Raw genomic sequence first — 15,585 nt, 5'->3', positions numbered from 1 at the left:
TGAGATGCTCCAGCAGTTCATCGAATGTTCCCGCTGACATTTTAAAATAGTTAAAGAACCTCTTGGGGCACTTCCTTAGGTCCCCGTAACGAAGGTGAAACTGGCCCTTAGAAAACCGCTGGCTGGTCAGGGGGTGCACCCAATAATTCCTCACTGTTTCCCTTCTACGCTTTTTCCTCTTTGACACGACGTAGCCCAGTACCAACAACCAAAACTGTATCTCGTCGTCCATGGCTAGCTTTAGGCACAAAGAAAAAGAGAGAGAATGATGGAAATAAATATATAACAAAACAATGGCACAAAAGCCATCTTCAGTAGAACAATAAAATAAGGTATAAAATATATATCGTGCAAAAATTAGAAAAAAAAAACAGAAAAAAGGCAATTATATCGTGTATACAAATAATAATAACTACATTTCTTGAATTTACAGAACGTAATTCTATAGTGTTTATTTTTCCTTATCTTGCGTGTGAATAACCAGAATAGTCACTGGCTACAATACTACTTCTCCATCTGCTGTCTGTCAATCCAGGACAGCAGCCTGAAGTTTCCAGAATGTACTGAGCTCCTCCCAGTGGCCAGAAGCTCAGTCTCAGAAGAAGACATTTACCTCCCTGCTACAAGCTGTGTAACCAGCACAACAAGTCTTCCAGACTGCTCAGCACTCACTGACTGATACATTGCAGGATGCCGGAGTTCAATTGGAAGGTGAGCAGGGATGATTGCAATTTACTAAGCTGATAATAACTTCATAGGATGCTACTGGGGAAAGGTGCAGGAGTGGCTGCAAATAACGTGGAGATCCAATTCCTATATTGCAGGGAGCAGTGTTCACAGTTTGTTACTAGTTTCATCAGATGTGGCTGCATAGGGCTTAGTGCATGCTGTAGGGGAGGTGATGATGATGATGATAATTACAACAACTTGCACAAATGCACAGCAGGATCTTACCAGTAGCAAGGCTCCCTGTAATCCTAAAGGCTGCCTTCCCAGTCTCCACACTGAGCAAGAGCAGGAGAGCCAAGTGCATTTAATGAGGATTGTCCTGCTATGTGGATGTCAATCATAGGCTTTGCTATCTTGTTGCATGCAGGTGCAGGCAGCAGCCATTTCACCGGTCAGTCACCAGTGTCACCACGTTCTGTTCTCTCTCCCTGTTAAAACAAGGAGATGAAATTGTGTTCATTTAGTGTCTGCAGTACAGTGTATTTAACCACACAGCGTCGGCCATTTTTCTGAAGTCCAAGCTCATAAAACCATAACGGACCCACTGGCGTCCGGTGCGCTTCCTGAGATGGAGACAACATTGTAACAAGTACAGTTCGTCTTTTAGCGTCCAGATCTCTTTGTTGCTATTAGGCTTTTTTGGCAACTTATATTTCATGTTAAACATTGTTTTAAAGTCATGTAATTGTGATCAGGTAGATGGGATAGGAAAGAGTACAGAGCAGTGACATGGATGAGCTCTGAAAGACAACATTCATAGACTGTCTATGTAACTATGTTGTTGGGTCTTTTATGTGTTTTTAAAACCTTATGGGGTTTATTTACTAAGGGGCCCATTTATCAATGAGCACTTTTGCAATGCAATCAGGGCATACCAGTAATGCCCATGATCGCATTGCAAAAAGCGATCCTATCGGCTGGATGTATCATCCGGGATGGTATGCAGTCGGGATGCCTACCGTCAGCATCCCGACTGTCTAATCCCGGCAAGGGTCTAATGACAGGCGTCGAAATCCCGACGCCTGTCATTTTACCTACGCCAGGAGCCCGACGCCCGGCATCCCGATCGAAGGTAAGCTGGGCGCAGACAGCCGAGGGGGTGAGGGTTAGGTTAGGGGCTCCCGGGGGGAACTTAGGGTCATGCAGCCCCCCGGGAGGGTTAGGTACCCCCGGGAGACTTAGGTTTAAGCTGCGGGAAAGGGGGGGTTAGGTTTAGGCACTTAGAGGGGGGTTAGGGTTAGGCACCCCTAAAGGAGGGTTAGGGTAGGGAATTAGGTTAACAGTACTTACTTTAATTAGCAGTTGGGATCTTCACCCCTGCCGGGCTTCCGCTGTCGGGATTTGATTCCATTAGGGACATGCAGGGACACGGGCTCCGAAAGGAGCCCCTCCCTGCGATGTCTCCGGAGAGCTGCCGGCCAGTGCAGGGGGTGGCGGGCATGCACATCCGCCATAGCCGAGGAGGGTTCTGGCAGATCCCTCCGCCGGCTAATAGTGCGCGATGTAGCCCATAGGCTACAGCGGCTAACGTCATCTTCAGATGGTGTTAGTTGCAGGAGCCATTATCTGGATTGGATTGCATTGCATTCCGGATATTGGTAAATTTGGCAGCATCGCATCCCCCATAGAAACCTATAGGGGAGGAGGTTGCCAGCAGCAATGGAGGGATCACAGCAGGTATCGGAGATACCTGCTGCGGTCCCTCCTTTAATACATATGGGGGATAATTAGTGTTTGAGGTAAACCCCTGAAAACTGGTGTTTTCTGGGATTTTACCTCAAATACACTTTGATGAATAGGCCCCTAAGCCTTGGATGGAGAGAAAGTTTTAACTGACATGTCACAGGCTGTGTTTGAAAAATGACAGTTAGGAGCTGGTTGGCTAGTACTTTACCTCCGTTCACTTTATCTCCAACCGAGGCTTAGTAAATAGACCTCTGATTTTAGAATTATTGATTGACATCTTATAAATCCTATTCAATTGCTATTAAAACCATGTGCTCCGCAATTATTTTGCTCCAACCATACAGCTGAGAATGATGACGGCTGTAGTTGCGGAAACAACTGTACTTTTGTGAACTTATTAAATTTCTACAATTAAGAACTTTACATTGAGAAAAGCAGCCATTATCCTAAGGTGAATTAATAATATGATAGGCATCTACTTCTAAACAGTGTCCTATCCAGGAAAAGGAACTTTTTTAAGTACTGTCCTTAGACCCTATCTTCTTCTTCTGTGGCTCCCAGAGGTGTAACCATGGCGCTCGGACTACATTCATTCTCCGCACCCCACCCCCATCCTGAAGTATGCCAGGGAGCAGGCATGTCCAGAATTTGGGGTGTGGGCAGTTAAAAGGAAATTAAATATTGGGGGCAGTATTGGATTATGGCCCATTCGCCCTCTCTCCCCAATAAATAATATTGCCTCATGGCTAACCTTTATAGGGGATCTAACGGCTGGGTCACGGACCATGACTCACTGTATAAAAATCTTCTGCTGCCTCTGTCACCCCAGCGCTGCACTGCTGCTCCGCTAGTCGAGAGCGAGCACATGCACCCAGCTGTGCGCAGCTGTCGGCAGTTTGTTAGCGATGACAGTCGCCCTGCACCACGGAACTGCCTGTGAGTGTGTAGCCAGAAGTATATAAGTGAACCCGGCTGCCTGCGGCTGTTCTCGGTGGCAGCCGCAGTTCGGTGCTAGCGCAATGACAAAGCAGCTGGTCGGGTCGCTTCTCATGTGCAGTGGTGGTTGGCAGCAGTGGGCCCGGGTAGGATTGCCTCACGGGCTTTATTTGGCCCACTGGACGTAGTTTGCCCACCCACTAGCTAAGGGGGGGCCGAGCCAGGGGAAGGCAGAGGACAACGCAGAATGGAGGAGTGTCGGAGCCAGAGAGAAGTGGGACGGAGCAGAAGGGAGGAGGGATGAGCCATGGGAGGGGGGCGTAACGGATCCCTCACTACATCCCTTGTGGCCCCAATATAAATATGAAATCTGTGGATTATGACACCGGGGCATATCTATTAAACTAGGTTTGTGGGTAATTCTCCGGAAGCATTTGTTATCATTTGATATCGGAGATGTCTGCTGTGGTCCTTCTGTTATCATTCGCTCCCTTCCCGCCAGCATGTCCTTCCCGCCAGCATGTCCTTCCCGCCAGCATGTCCTTCCCGCCAGCATGTCCTTCCCGCCAGCATGCCCTTCCCGCCAGCATGTCCTTGCACAATGCACAGCCTGATGGCTGCGCATGCTTTTTAGCCTTGCTGAGTCCGCATTGCCAAGTGAAGTGATAGTATAAGCTATCACTGTACTTCTTACTGTTTGCCAAGTGATTAAACATTTGTTAAATTCCACATTAATATTATTTCCACAATATGCAGCAATAAGAAATATATTTAATTGGGGGAAAATGTATAATTATTGTTACATAAGTCCCTGTATACATCTGTATATCTGTAAGTTGAGCTCTTCCCTATAAATGTTCTTGATCTCCTATTGTGCTTTATAGGCTAAGGCATGCAGCAACAGGCAAACTATTGTAAGTGGACAGCGCTATAAATAAACTAACACCTGTGCCATAGGGAGGAAAAATACCATAAACTCTATCCTGTGCCCCCCTGTGCTTTGGGGTCTGTAGGAAAAAAAATGGAACAGCTGCAGCCTGTGGCTTCCTCTGAGCCTGTATTCTGCGATGGCAGCTGGTTTGCCACGTCAGACCTTACAACACTATGGGGTCTATTTATCAAGCAGTGAAAAGTGGAGAATTGGACCAGTGGAGAAGTTGCCCATAGCAACCAATCAGCTTCTTGGTAGCAATGATCAAGTACAGTCTATAAAAGAATAGGTAGGAGCTAATTGGTTGCTATGGGCAACTTCTCCATTGGTTCACTTCTCCACACTTTTTCCCTGCTTGATAAATAGATCCCTAAATGGCATTTAGCATTTTTTTTTTCCTTTCTGCATTCCATCTAAATTTTAGGTGATAATCATTTGTTAATTACCCATTTTAAAATCAATGGCAGTATTAGGGGAAATAATTACATGGTAATCCTTTGATATAAAGTTGTATCACTTTAATTGAACATTGCATGGTTCATGTGCAATAACCCGGTTTATTTGCTGGCAGTGTGAAAAGGATATAAGATGTGTTTACGGTAATTGGTTTAGGCTGAATCCTTCGAAAGTAATGTAAAAAACGATGGCGTGTAGTACTATATATAATATAGACTGTTGGGGTTGTGGCTAAATAATCTATCCCATACCGGCTGTATAGGCCTATCTGCGAATGAAATGGGTTAGTTGATATTCTTAGGGGGTAAATTTACTAAAGTGAGAATTTTTTAGAAGTAAAGATGTTGCCCATAGCAACCAATCAGATTCTACTTAACATTTAACTTGCATCTACTAGAAGATAATAGCTAGAATATGATTGGTTGCTATGGGCAACATCTCCACTTCTAAAAACTCTCACTTAGTAAATATACCCCTAAATGTTATGTTTGTATGGACTGTTATACAGCGACAATATATATCCTGTGTTTCAGATCTAAATTAGCACAACACACTGATACAATAAAATAAGCCATTTCCTTTGGTTTTTAAATCACAAACTATTCCCGGATTGCAGGTTTTGGAAAATTTTCCACTGCTAATGTACATTTTAGCAGCGAAGACGTTAATACTGTGTCTGGGGTTCGCTGGTGTTAAAATATATCAACGTAGGAGACTTGATGCTAGATTGAAGCTTGAGGAAGAAGCACGGCGGAAACAGATAGCAGAGAAGGACGAAATTGAGAAAAAAGATGACTGAGGTAAGGTATCAACTTGTGAGAATTGTTTATGGACAAGACTTTCAGTAAGTTACTATTATTATTATTATTTTTTGTATTTTTTTTTTTAATATCATTTGTATCAACTGAAAATGCTAAATAAATTGTAAGGCCATTAAAGTATTTCCTTGGAAAGGTGTTACTAGTCATGAAAGGTATATACAACAGCAGTACATTACTGGTCAAAAGTTTTGAACCTCCATAATATTTCCAGTTTTTATTGAAATTTATGCAGTTTAATATCTCTGTATACTATGAAATTAAAGCGTGGGGCAAATAAACCATTGGAGATTAAAAAAGAAATCATAGAATCGTGTTCAACAAAATTTAATTTGACTCATCAAAGTAGCCGCCTTTTGCAGCTATAACTGCCCAACACACAATTGGCATTCTCTCTGCAAAGGAAATCCAATATATAGGCCCCCATTTACTAATGAGTTTCATCACCAAAAAGAGTGATAAATTTCACTGTGTATGATAGTGATGCTCCAGCCAATCAGCTCCCTTCTGTCATTTTTCTAACTGTTGACAGCTGGGAGCTGATTGGCTGGAGCACCATTTATCGTACACAGTGAAATTTATCACTCATTTTGGTGATAAAACTCGTTAGTAAATGAGGCCCATAGTACGGGAAGCTCTTCCAACACTGCTGCAGAAGTTCCCATAAATGTGCTGCACCTGTAAGTTTCTTTGCTTTCACTCTTCTGTCCAGTTCATCCCAAACCATCTCAATGGGGTGTAAGACAGGAGAATATGCTGCCATTCCTTGATTTGCAGCCTCCCGTCTTGTTCTTTTCCTCAAAGGTAGTTCTGACATATAAAAATATATACAGTCAGGTGCATAAATATTGGGACATTGACAGAATTTTCAGATTTTGGCCTCTATTCACCACCACAATGGCTTTGAAATGAAACAAACAAGATGTGCTTTAACTGCAGACTTTCAGATTTAATTTGAGGGTAATTACATCCAAATCAGGTGACCGGTGTAGGAATTACAACGGTTTCTATATGTGCCTCCCACTTTTAAGGGACCAAAAGTAATGGGACTATCAACTCAAAAGCTATTTCATGGACAGGTGTGGGCTATTCCCTCATTATTTAATTATTAATTAAGAAGGTAAAAGGTCTGGAGTTGATTCTAGGTGTGACATTTGCATTTGGAATCAGTTGCTGTCGACTCTCAATATGAGATCCAAAGAGCTGTCACTATCAGTGAAGCAAGCCATCATGAGGCTGAAAAATCAAAACAAACCCATCAGAGAGATAGCAAAAACATTAGGTGTGGCCAAATCAACTGTTTGGAACATTCTTAAAAAGAAAGAATGCACCAGAGAGCTCAGCAACACCAAAAGACCCGGAAGACCACGGAAAACAACTGTGGTGGATGACAGAAGAATTATTTCCCTGGTGAAGAAAAACCCCTTCACAACAGTTGGCCAAATCAAGAACACTCTCCAGGAGGTAGGTGTATATGTGTCAAAGTAAACAATCAAGAGAAGACTTCACAAGAGTGAATATAGAGGGTTCACCACAAGATGTAAACCATTGGTGAGCCTCAAAAACAGGAAGACCAGATTAGAGTTTGCCAAACAACATCTAAAAAAGCCATTACAGTTCTGGAACAACATCCTATGGACAGATGAGACAAATATCAACTTGTACCAGAGTGATGGGAAGAGAAGAGTATGGAGAAGGAAAGGAACTGCTCATGATCCAAAACATACCACCTCATCAGTGAAGCATGGTGGTGGTAGTGTCATGGCGTGGGCATGTATGGCTGCCAATGGAACTGGTTCCCTTGTATTTATTGATGATGTGACTGCTGACAAAAGCAGCAGAATTAATTCTGAAGTGTTTCGGGCAATATTATATGCTCCTATTCAGTCAAATGCTTCAGAACTCATTGGACGGCGCTTCACAGTGCAGATGGACAATGACCCGAAGCATACTGCAAAAGCAACCAAAGAGTTTTTTAAGGCTAAAAAGTGGAATGTTATGCAATGGCCAAGTCAATCCCCTGACCTGAATCCGATTGAGCATGCATTTCACTTGATGAAGACAAAACTGAAGGGAAAATGCCCCAAGAACAAGCAGGAACTGAAGACATTTGCAGTAGAGGCCTGGCAGAGCATCACCAGGGATGAAACCCAGCGTCTGGTGATGTTTATGCGTTCCAGACTTCAGGCTGTAATTGCCTGCAAAGGATTTGCAACAAAGTATTAAAAAGTGAAAGTCAGATTTAGGATTGTTTAGTTTGTCCCATTACTTTTGGCCCCTTAAAAAGTGGGAGGCACATATAGAAACCGTTGTAATTCCTACACCGTTCACCTGATTTGGATGTAATTACCCTCAAATTAAATCTGAAAGTCTGCAGTTAAAGCACATCTTGTTTGTTTCATTTCAAAGCCATTGTGGTGGTGAATAGAGGCCAAAATATGAAAATTCTGTCAATGTCCCAATACTTATGCACCTGACTGCGCTTAGGATCACTAAAGCATAAAAAGCAGAATGGAGCAATAAGTTTACCAAATGTTTAATAATGAAATACACATAAAAAAGAACTGCAGTTCCTGAATATTAAATGAACAATCAGCAGGTGCAAATATGCATCAATATACACATAAGAATTGGATATATATCATAATCCTGAAATGAAGTTATAAAAAAGTTCAAAATACATAAAATAAAGTCCTGCTTGGCAGAAAAAAACATGCTTGTGAGTTTGTTTTAAAGGCAGCGCTGGCTGCACATCTGGGAGTACAGCATGGACAGTCAGTACTGACGTCCATGCTGTCTCCCCTACACCCCGCCAGTACCAGAACGCCGGTACTGATCCGGGGATGCTGGTAGACATCTGGGGTCACGGCTAGCGGTGCCCCCAGATGTTTTGGACCATGGCCGGATCCAAGGGGATAGCAGGTAAGCAGCAGGGTCCCGCGGTGGGTCCCCGCTGGTCACATGGTCCTGAGTCCCCAGGCAGGGGGCTCCCTGGGGACTGGCTGCAGCGTGGAGCCAGGCTACCAACCTGCGCTTCCACTACCCCCTGGGACAGCGGGCCGCTGCTGAGCGGCATGCGCTGCGGCGTCCCAGGGGTTAAATGCAGGCCAGGGGAGCGCGCTTTCCCTATCTCTCAGCCGGCGCCTCCCCTGCTGCACACAGCCTCTCTGCTCTGCCTGATTGGCCATAGTGTGTCAGCGCTCCTCCCCCAGGCCGGCCTCCTTCATCCTCTGCTCCTCGGTGGCCATCTTTAAAGCATGGTGAATGCTGCTGGAAGCCTGTGGGCGGTGGCATTGCGGTCTGGGTCCCCCAACATACCTCTCCTCCGTTTGTCAGAGGTCAGTGTATGCAGCGCTGAGTCCTACCAGCCTGAGGGTCTGAGTAGTTGAGAATCAGTGCTAATAGTGCAGGGATTTGTGTTTCTTCTGCATTGTATGTGACTGAACTGCTAGCCCTGCTGTCTGTTACTTTCACTTTCTACTGTCAGCCACATTACTGTCCCTGATCTTGCTCTGCTCAAAGCCCTTGCGGTGCGCGGTGTGCAGGCTGTTATTCATACTATACCAATAAGTATAGGTGTGAGTGTCACATACTTACCATCATGTCTGAGACTGATTTTCCTCTCCAGCTCATGTGTACTAAATGTAAGGTACCAATAGCGGAGGGGGAGGGTAACGCGGAGGGGTTATGTCCCCAGTGCCTGGCACTGTCACGGCCGATTATGGTCACGGTCCCGGTACAGGAATCTCCCTGGGCTTGTTTCGCTAAGGCGCTTGCTACCCTTGTGGGCCAGCTAGCTCCGCCACCTGCGTTTACCCAGACGGGTTTGTCCCAGTGGTCAGTGGTGTCGTCACCCATGCGGGAGTTCCCGAGACAACTGATGATACCCCACAGTCTCCCTGTCCCTTCCCAGGTTTCTCCGGAGCCTGCGTGGGTTAATACTCTAACTACATCGGTTCAGCATTTGTCCGATATTTTACAGGGGGAGTCTGTGTTGCGGCCTCATAATAGGCCGGTGGCGTCTTTATCTGCTGCTTATGGAGATGACGATGAGACGTCAGATGATGGGGAGATTCTGGATCTATCTGACCAAGAACCTCTCCGTACCAAAGCGCCGGACGCGAAGTCCGGGGTGTATAACCCTGGTCTTATTCGTGCGGTCCGCACGGCTTTAGTTATTGAGGATATTGATCCTTCTGTGGCCAATTTCAAATATGCCTTTTTTAAGGATATTAAGGGTGAGGCTAGGGTGTTCCCTCTTTCTGATCAATTAGTGGATCATTTAGAGGAGGCGTGGAAAAATCCAGGTAAACGGTTTCAGCCCCAGAGGCGCTTAGCCGTGGCTTATCCGTTTGCGGACAATTATTTTTCTAAGTGGGAATCCCCTCCGCAAGTGGATTCACATGTCACACGCCTAGTCAAAAGTGCCACGTTGCCTATGCCTTCGATGTCATCCTTGAAGGATGTCACTGACCGCAAGGTGGAGATCTGCCTCAAATCCGTTTAGTCCCTTGCAGGGGGAGCATCCAGACCGGCTATGGCCGTGTGTTGGGTAGCCAGAGCTATGGAGCGCTGGGCGGATAATTGGGAGGCGTCTTTGGACTCTGACTGTTCGGCTGAACAGACCAGGTTGGTGGGCAATCTCCGAGTCTCGGCCACTCACATTAATGAAGCGGCCTTAGATATTTGTATGCTCACCTCTAGGATCTCCTCTGCAGCCGTGGCTGCTCGTCGCACCTTATGGTTGCGTTCTTGGAAAGCGGACGCGGATTCCAAAAAAGGGATTAGAAGGTCTGCCTTTCAATGGAGAGGTACTATTTGGTCCAGATCTGGACAAAATAATAGCTACGTTGGCAGCAGCAAAATCTGCATGTCTTCCGTCTGCTACGATTCCTTCTAGTGCTGGTGGGTCGTCCTTTCGGCCTCACAGGGCCCAAGGTAGGCCTAAAGCACAGTCCTTTCCACGGCAGGCTGGGACCAAGAAATTGTCCAAGCCCAAGAGACAGGTCTGGAGTACCAGACGTCCGGCTCCTAGGTCAGATGACAAACCTGCGGCCTGACGGTCCGGGCCTCCTTTTGGGGGATCTAAAAAGTGGGGGCCGCCTGCTTCAGTTCGCCCAGTGCTGGTCGAGGACTACGACAGACACTTGGGTTCAGGAGGTGGTCTCTCACGGGTATGCCCTCTCCTTTCGGCACAGGCCTCCATCCCGCTTCTTTACCACAGGCCTTCCGCTAGACCGGAGCAAAGCCTCGGAACTGCGGAAGGTTTTGCACACTACGCTCCAGGCCGGAGTTATAGTGCATGTTCCAATTTCCCAGGGGGCCTGGGTTTCTGTTCCAATCTAATTTTGGTGCAGAGACCCAATGGGTCTTACCGTCCAATACTAAACCTAAAGGCCCTCAACAAGTCCTTGAGGGTGCCTCTTTTTCGGATGGAGACCCTGCGGTCCATTATTCTGGCACTGGAACCTGGGGACTACATGGTGTCATTGGACATCCAGGACGCTTACCTGCATGTCCCTATTCTTTTGCGCCATCAGCAGTTCCTCGGATTTGCAATCTGCAACGAACATTTCCAGTTCCGGGCGCTGCCTTTTGGCCTGGTGACTGCTCCACGGGTATTCACCAAGGTCATGGCGGTCATGGCGGCTCTCCTGCGGTCGCAGGGAGTCCGACTGTTGCCTTATCTGGACGACCTCCTGTTGATAGCGGGGTCTCCAGAGCTTCTTTTACACCATCTGGATCTGACGATTGCGGTACTGCAACATCGCGGCTGGTTGATAAACTGGCAGTAGTCCACTCTCACCCCGTCTCAGAGGATCCTGCACCTCGGGGCCTTATTGGACTCCAGGCAGCAGCGGATCTTTGTGATGGAGGAAAAGATCCTGTCCAGATGGAATGGATTGCCTCAGTGTCGCAAGTCCCAGACGATGGTGCTCACTCCGGAGGTTCGCCTGTCTCTAACCTGGTGGTTGCAGACGACCCACCTCAACAAGGGTCGCCTGTTCTGGGTGGCGAACTGGGTCCTGTTAACAACGGACGCCAGTCTCCGGGGCTGGGGAGCTGTCACGGGTCCACACTTGTTTCAGGGCAGGTGGAATCGGGCGGAAGCGGAGCTTCCAATACACATTTTGAAACTCCGTGCGGTGTTCAGAGCTCTCCAGCTGGCACAGCCGGTTCTCCAGGGTCACCACGGTGGCCTATTTAAACCAACAAGGAGGAACCCGAAGTCGGGCAGCACTCGCAGAAGTGTCCCATATTCTGGTCTGGGCGGAGTGCAATCTCCCAGCAATATCGGCAGTGTTCATTCCGGAAGTCCTCAACTGGGAAGCGGATTTTCTCAGCAGGCAGGACGTGCATCCGGGAGAGTGGTCTTTACACCAGGACGTCTTTCAGAGTCTGGTGGACAAATGGGGTCTTCCAGAGATAGACCTCATGGCGTCCCGGCACAACAAGTTGCCGGTGTACGGGTCTTGAACAAGAGGCGAAAAGGCGTCTCTGGTGGATGCTCTGTCCGTCCAGTGGACGTTCCAGTTTGCCTACCTTTTCCCTCCGTTTTCCCTTCTTCCGCGGGTAATACGGAAATTCAAACGAGAAGGAGGTACGCTACTGTTGATAGCTCCCGAGTGGCCCGGACGGCACTGGCTTTTCCGACCCCCAGAGTCTGTCAGTAGACGTTCCTCTGAGGTTACCATTACGACCGGATCTGCTGTCACAGGGTCCTTGTCTTCACCCGGACCTGACTCGGCTGTCTTTGCCGGCGTGGCTGTTCAAACAGTCATGCTAACGTCCAGAGGGTTTTCTGGCTCTGTGGTGCAAACCATGCTAAGAGCTCGTAAACCTTCCTCGGCAAGAATCTACCATCGTGTGTGGCATACTTTCTTCCGGTGGTGTAGACCTAGAGGGTATTCCCCTAGGGAGTTCCGCCTGTCTAGGGTGTTGGCTTTCCTACAGGCTGGACTGGATCATGGGCTTCGCCTGGCTTCTCTGAAAGTGCAGGTGTCTGCCCTGTCAGTCTGGTTTCATCATAGGATTGCTGTGCTCTCTGATGTGCGCACCTTTATGCAAGGTGTTCTGCGCATTCAGCCACCTTTTGTTCCACCGGTGGCACCTTAGGATTTGGCTGTGGTCCTCAGAGTTCTCCAGGGACCGCCGTTTGAAACACTGGGCTCAGTGGACTTTAAATGGCTTACAGCTAAAACCATATTCCTTCTGGCCATTGCCTCGGCCAGAAGGGTTTCGGATTTAGGGGCTCTCTCTTGTAGACCCCCTTTTCTGATTTTGCAGAGGAATAGGGCAGTGCTTCGCACTCGTCCGGGATTCCTTCCCAAAGTGGTATCCAGTTTTCACATCAATGAAGAAATTGTTGTGCCGGCTTTCAATTCACCTGGACTTTCAGTGGGTGAAGCCACTTTGGATGTTGTGCGGGCCTTAAAGATTTATATGGACCGCACTTCTTCGTTTAGGAAGTCGGACGCCTTGTTTGTCCTCCTATGGCTTCCGTATAAAGGGTTGGCCTGCTTCAAAGCAGACTTTGGCAGGCTGGATTCGTATGGCAATTTCAGAAGCTTATCTTCATGAAGGTCTTTCAGTTCCCTCCTCTGTGAGGGCTCATTCCACTAGGTCTGTGGATCCTTCGTGGGCAGCTAGACGTGGTGCCTCTGCAGTTCAGATCTGCAAGGCTGCTACGTGGTCTTCTGTCCATACCTTTGTGAGGTATTACGCTTTTGACACCTTTGCCTCTCAGGATGCTTCCTTCGGGCAGCGGATTCTCCTCTCAGCACAGGAGCGTCCCCACCCTTAAAGGATACTGCTTTGGGACATCCCCAAGGTATCCTGTGGATACCCTATGGACCCTGCAGTAGAAAATAAGAGATATGGTAAGAACTTACCCTTGTTATCTCTATTTCTACGAAGTCCATAGGGTTCCACAGGAATCCCGCCCTGTCGCACCTGTACTGCAGATGGGCTTTATTCTGGTCACCGGTTTTTCCATCTCCCTATGGTGAGAATGTGATGCTTGTGAGTGTCCAGATCTTTCTTCTCTCTCTTTCTTCTCCTCCTCCGGCCTATGGATTGTGACGTAACTGAGATGCCTTGGCCCGGGGGCGGGGTATAGGAGAGGGACCCAGATGCATCCTGGGAGGCTGAAAACTTTAACTCTGTGGTGCCTGAAGACTGACGTCATCACCTATACCCCAAGGTATCCTGTGGAACCCTATGGACTTCGTAGAAATAGAGATAACAAGGGTAAGTTCTTACCATATCTCTTATTTTTTTAAAACTCTGAAATTTAAATTTTTTTGATCATGTACATTATTTTTTTTTTTTCACCTTCACCTCTAGCAGTTTACCGCTTACAATAAAAACTGGAAAAATGGGGGTGTCCTAAAACATTTACCAGTAGTGCAAGACAGTGGTTTTCAAACTATTTTCTGCCGTGGCACACCAAAGAGTGACATCCACAAATGTGGCACAAAATTTTAAAGTTATAAAAATGAAATGTAATGTAATTAACCATACACACAGTACACCCAGCTCCCAGATGTTCTCTTTAACCATTGTAGTGCTGCTGCAGCACCGAATCGCGGAACTTGAGCGGTAAATATTAAATATTGGAGCATGGTGTATGTTGTGGGCCCCTGTATACCCTGCACCCATTACAAATATTCCAAAGGCTGTTGGCTCATATATAGGGAAACGTGTAAGGATAATGCTTGCTAGGACCAAACGTTACAATCTAAGACTACCAATGGAAAATGGGACAGTTCACTGCTAGACACACAGTGGAGGCCATTTTGTCAGATGAACCAATATTCAAGAGAGTACATCCTCTTAGTGACATCACCCAGATGCCGCCATTTTGTGTGCTCAACCAATACGTGTACTTTGGAACCAGTGGCATTACTACAGCTGTAGTTCCTAGTGTTAATGGGCTGCGTTCTTATGCATGGCTGTACTGATTGTGTATAGAAGACGGGCACACTTTAAAGACAACTGTTTTTTTATATTGTTGTTGCTTTTTAATCAGTTTTCATCAAATTGCATATGTACAGTGTTTATACAGCATTGGACATATGTTTAACTTAATGAAGTGTTTTATTTTCCTATGCAGGTGATTTCATCTCTTAGCTGGGTGCAATCTACAGTTTTACTGGAGTGGATTGAGTACAGAACCAGGACAGAAATCGTGGGCTGTTAAATTATTACGTTGTATGTATTAATAAGCAATATAATTGTGTACAAAATACATTTGTAAAAAAAAAATTAAAAAAATAATAATACATTATTATTATTAATTGTATTATTTACTGCTCAATCGGGACATAACAATGAACATGCTCAGTGGATTGTTCCATTTTTCTACAATCATCGTGGACTGTAATAGCACTGGCAGGAAATATGGCCCTAAAAGCCTGTTTTATTAGTATGTAGGAAGTGTTATGAAGTTTGCTTACCGAAGACATTCAACTATGGTTCCCCATACTCAGAACCTGCGCCATCCAGTGGGGTATGATCTGAAGTTTAATGAGCCAAACCCATTGTCACATCTGTCAGCTGTATACATCTCATTGCCATTATATTGCTGCATCTGGAAATTTTTGCTCAAGGTAGTATCAACAGATCAGCTCTCCAGTCACTGTGAGGAGAAGCGCTAAACAATTTAGGGATGGACAACAATGGTGAAATTGATCATTTAAGTGGGACATCTTTCCCTTGATGAACTGCAAGTGGTCACCCCCCCACCCTTTCCTCTATCTTGTGCTGTAAATTTACATAGGATGAAGTTGGCTGACAGATTTCTATCAAATGAGATTTAAATGGACTGCAAGACAGTGGTCGAAGTGGGAATTTTGAAGTGGGGGTATGGATAATTTTGGATTGTACCTATGCACGTGCCGAAGGTGTTTGCATGGCGGAAAAGGGGACGTGGCCACCCAATAGGGGTGTGATCTTAAGGCACGCCCCCTTTTCATCAATGTAGTGTACCACACAGAAGTGCCCCTTATAATATATTATGTCATACAG

The 15,585-nt window shown here is 46.3% G+C and overlaps 1 protein-coding gene across 1 annotated transcript; it reads left to right on the top strand.

Annotated features, from left to right (window-relative positions):
* Positions 1-563: 563 nt before the first annotated feature.
* SMIM11 (small integral membrane protein 11) lies at positions 564-14,845 on the top strand. The gene is made up of 3 exons (XM_088461661.1): positions 564-711; positions 5,355-5,538; positions 14,672-14,845. The coding sequence occupies exons 1-2, from the start codon at positions 691-693 to the stop codon at positions 5,535-5,537; spliced, it is 204 nt and encodes a 67-aa protein (XP_088317787.1). The 5' UTR covers positions 564-690; the 3' UTR covers position 5,538; positions 14,672-14,845.
* The last annotated feature ends 740 nt before the right edge of the window (positions 14,846-15,585 follow it).

The sequence above is a fragment of the Taudactylus pleione genome, unplaced genomic scaffold (genome assembly GCF_031769625.1).
Source record: "Taudactylus pleione unplaced genomic scaffold, aTauple2 ptg001086l, whole genome shotgun sequence".
NCBI classification, from domain to species: domain Eukaryota; kingdom Metazoa; phylum Chordata; class Amphibia; order Anura; family Myobatrachidae; genus Taudactylus; species Taudactylus pleione.
Note: the sequence above shows the minus strand (reverse complement) of the source record. Positions and strands in the feature narration are given on the sequence as shown.

Bases quoted from the DNA above. Each gene is read 5' to 3' on its own strand.
- SMIM11 (XM_088461661.1), top strand. From the start codon at position 691: ATGCCGGAGTTCAATTGGAAG. The intron at 712-5,354 runs GTGAGCAGGGAT...CCCGGATTGCAG, and splicing joins TGCCGGAGTTCAATTGGAAG to GTTTTGGAAAATTTTCCACT.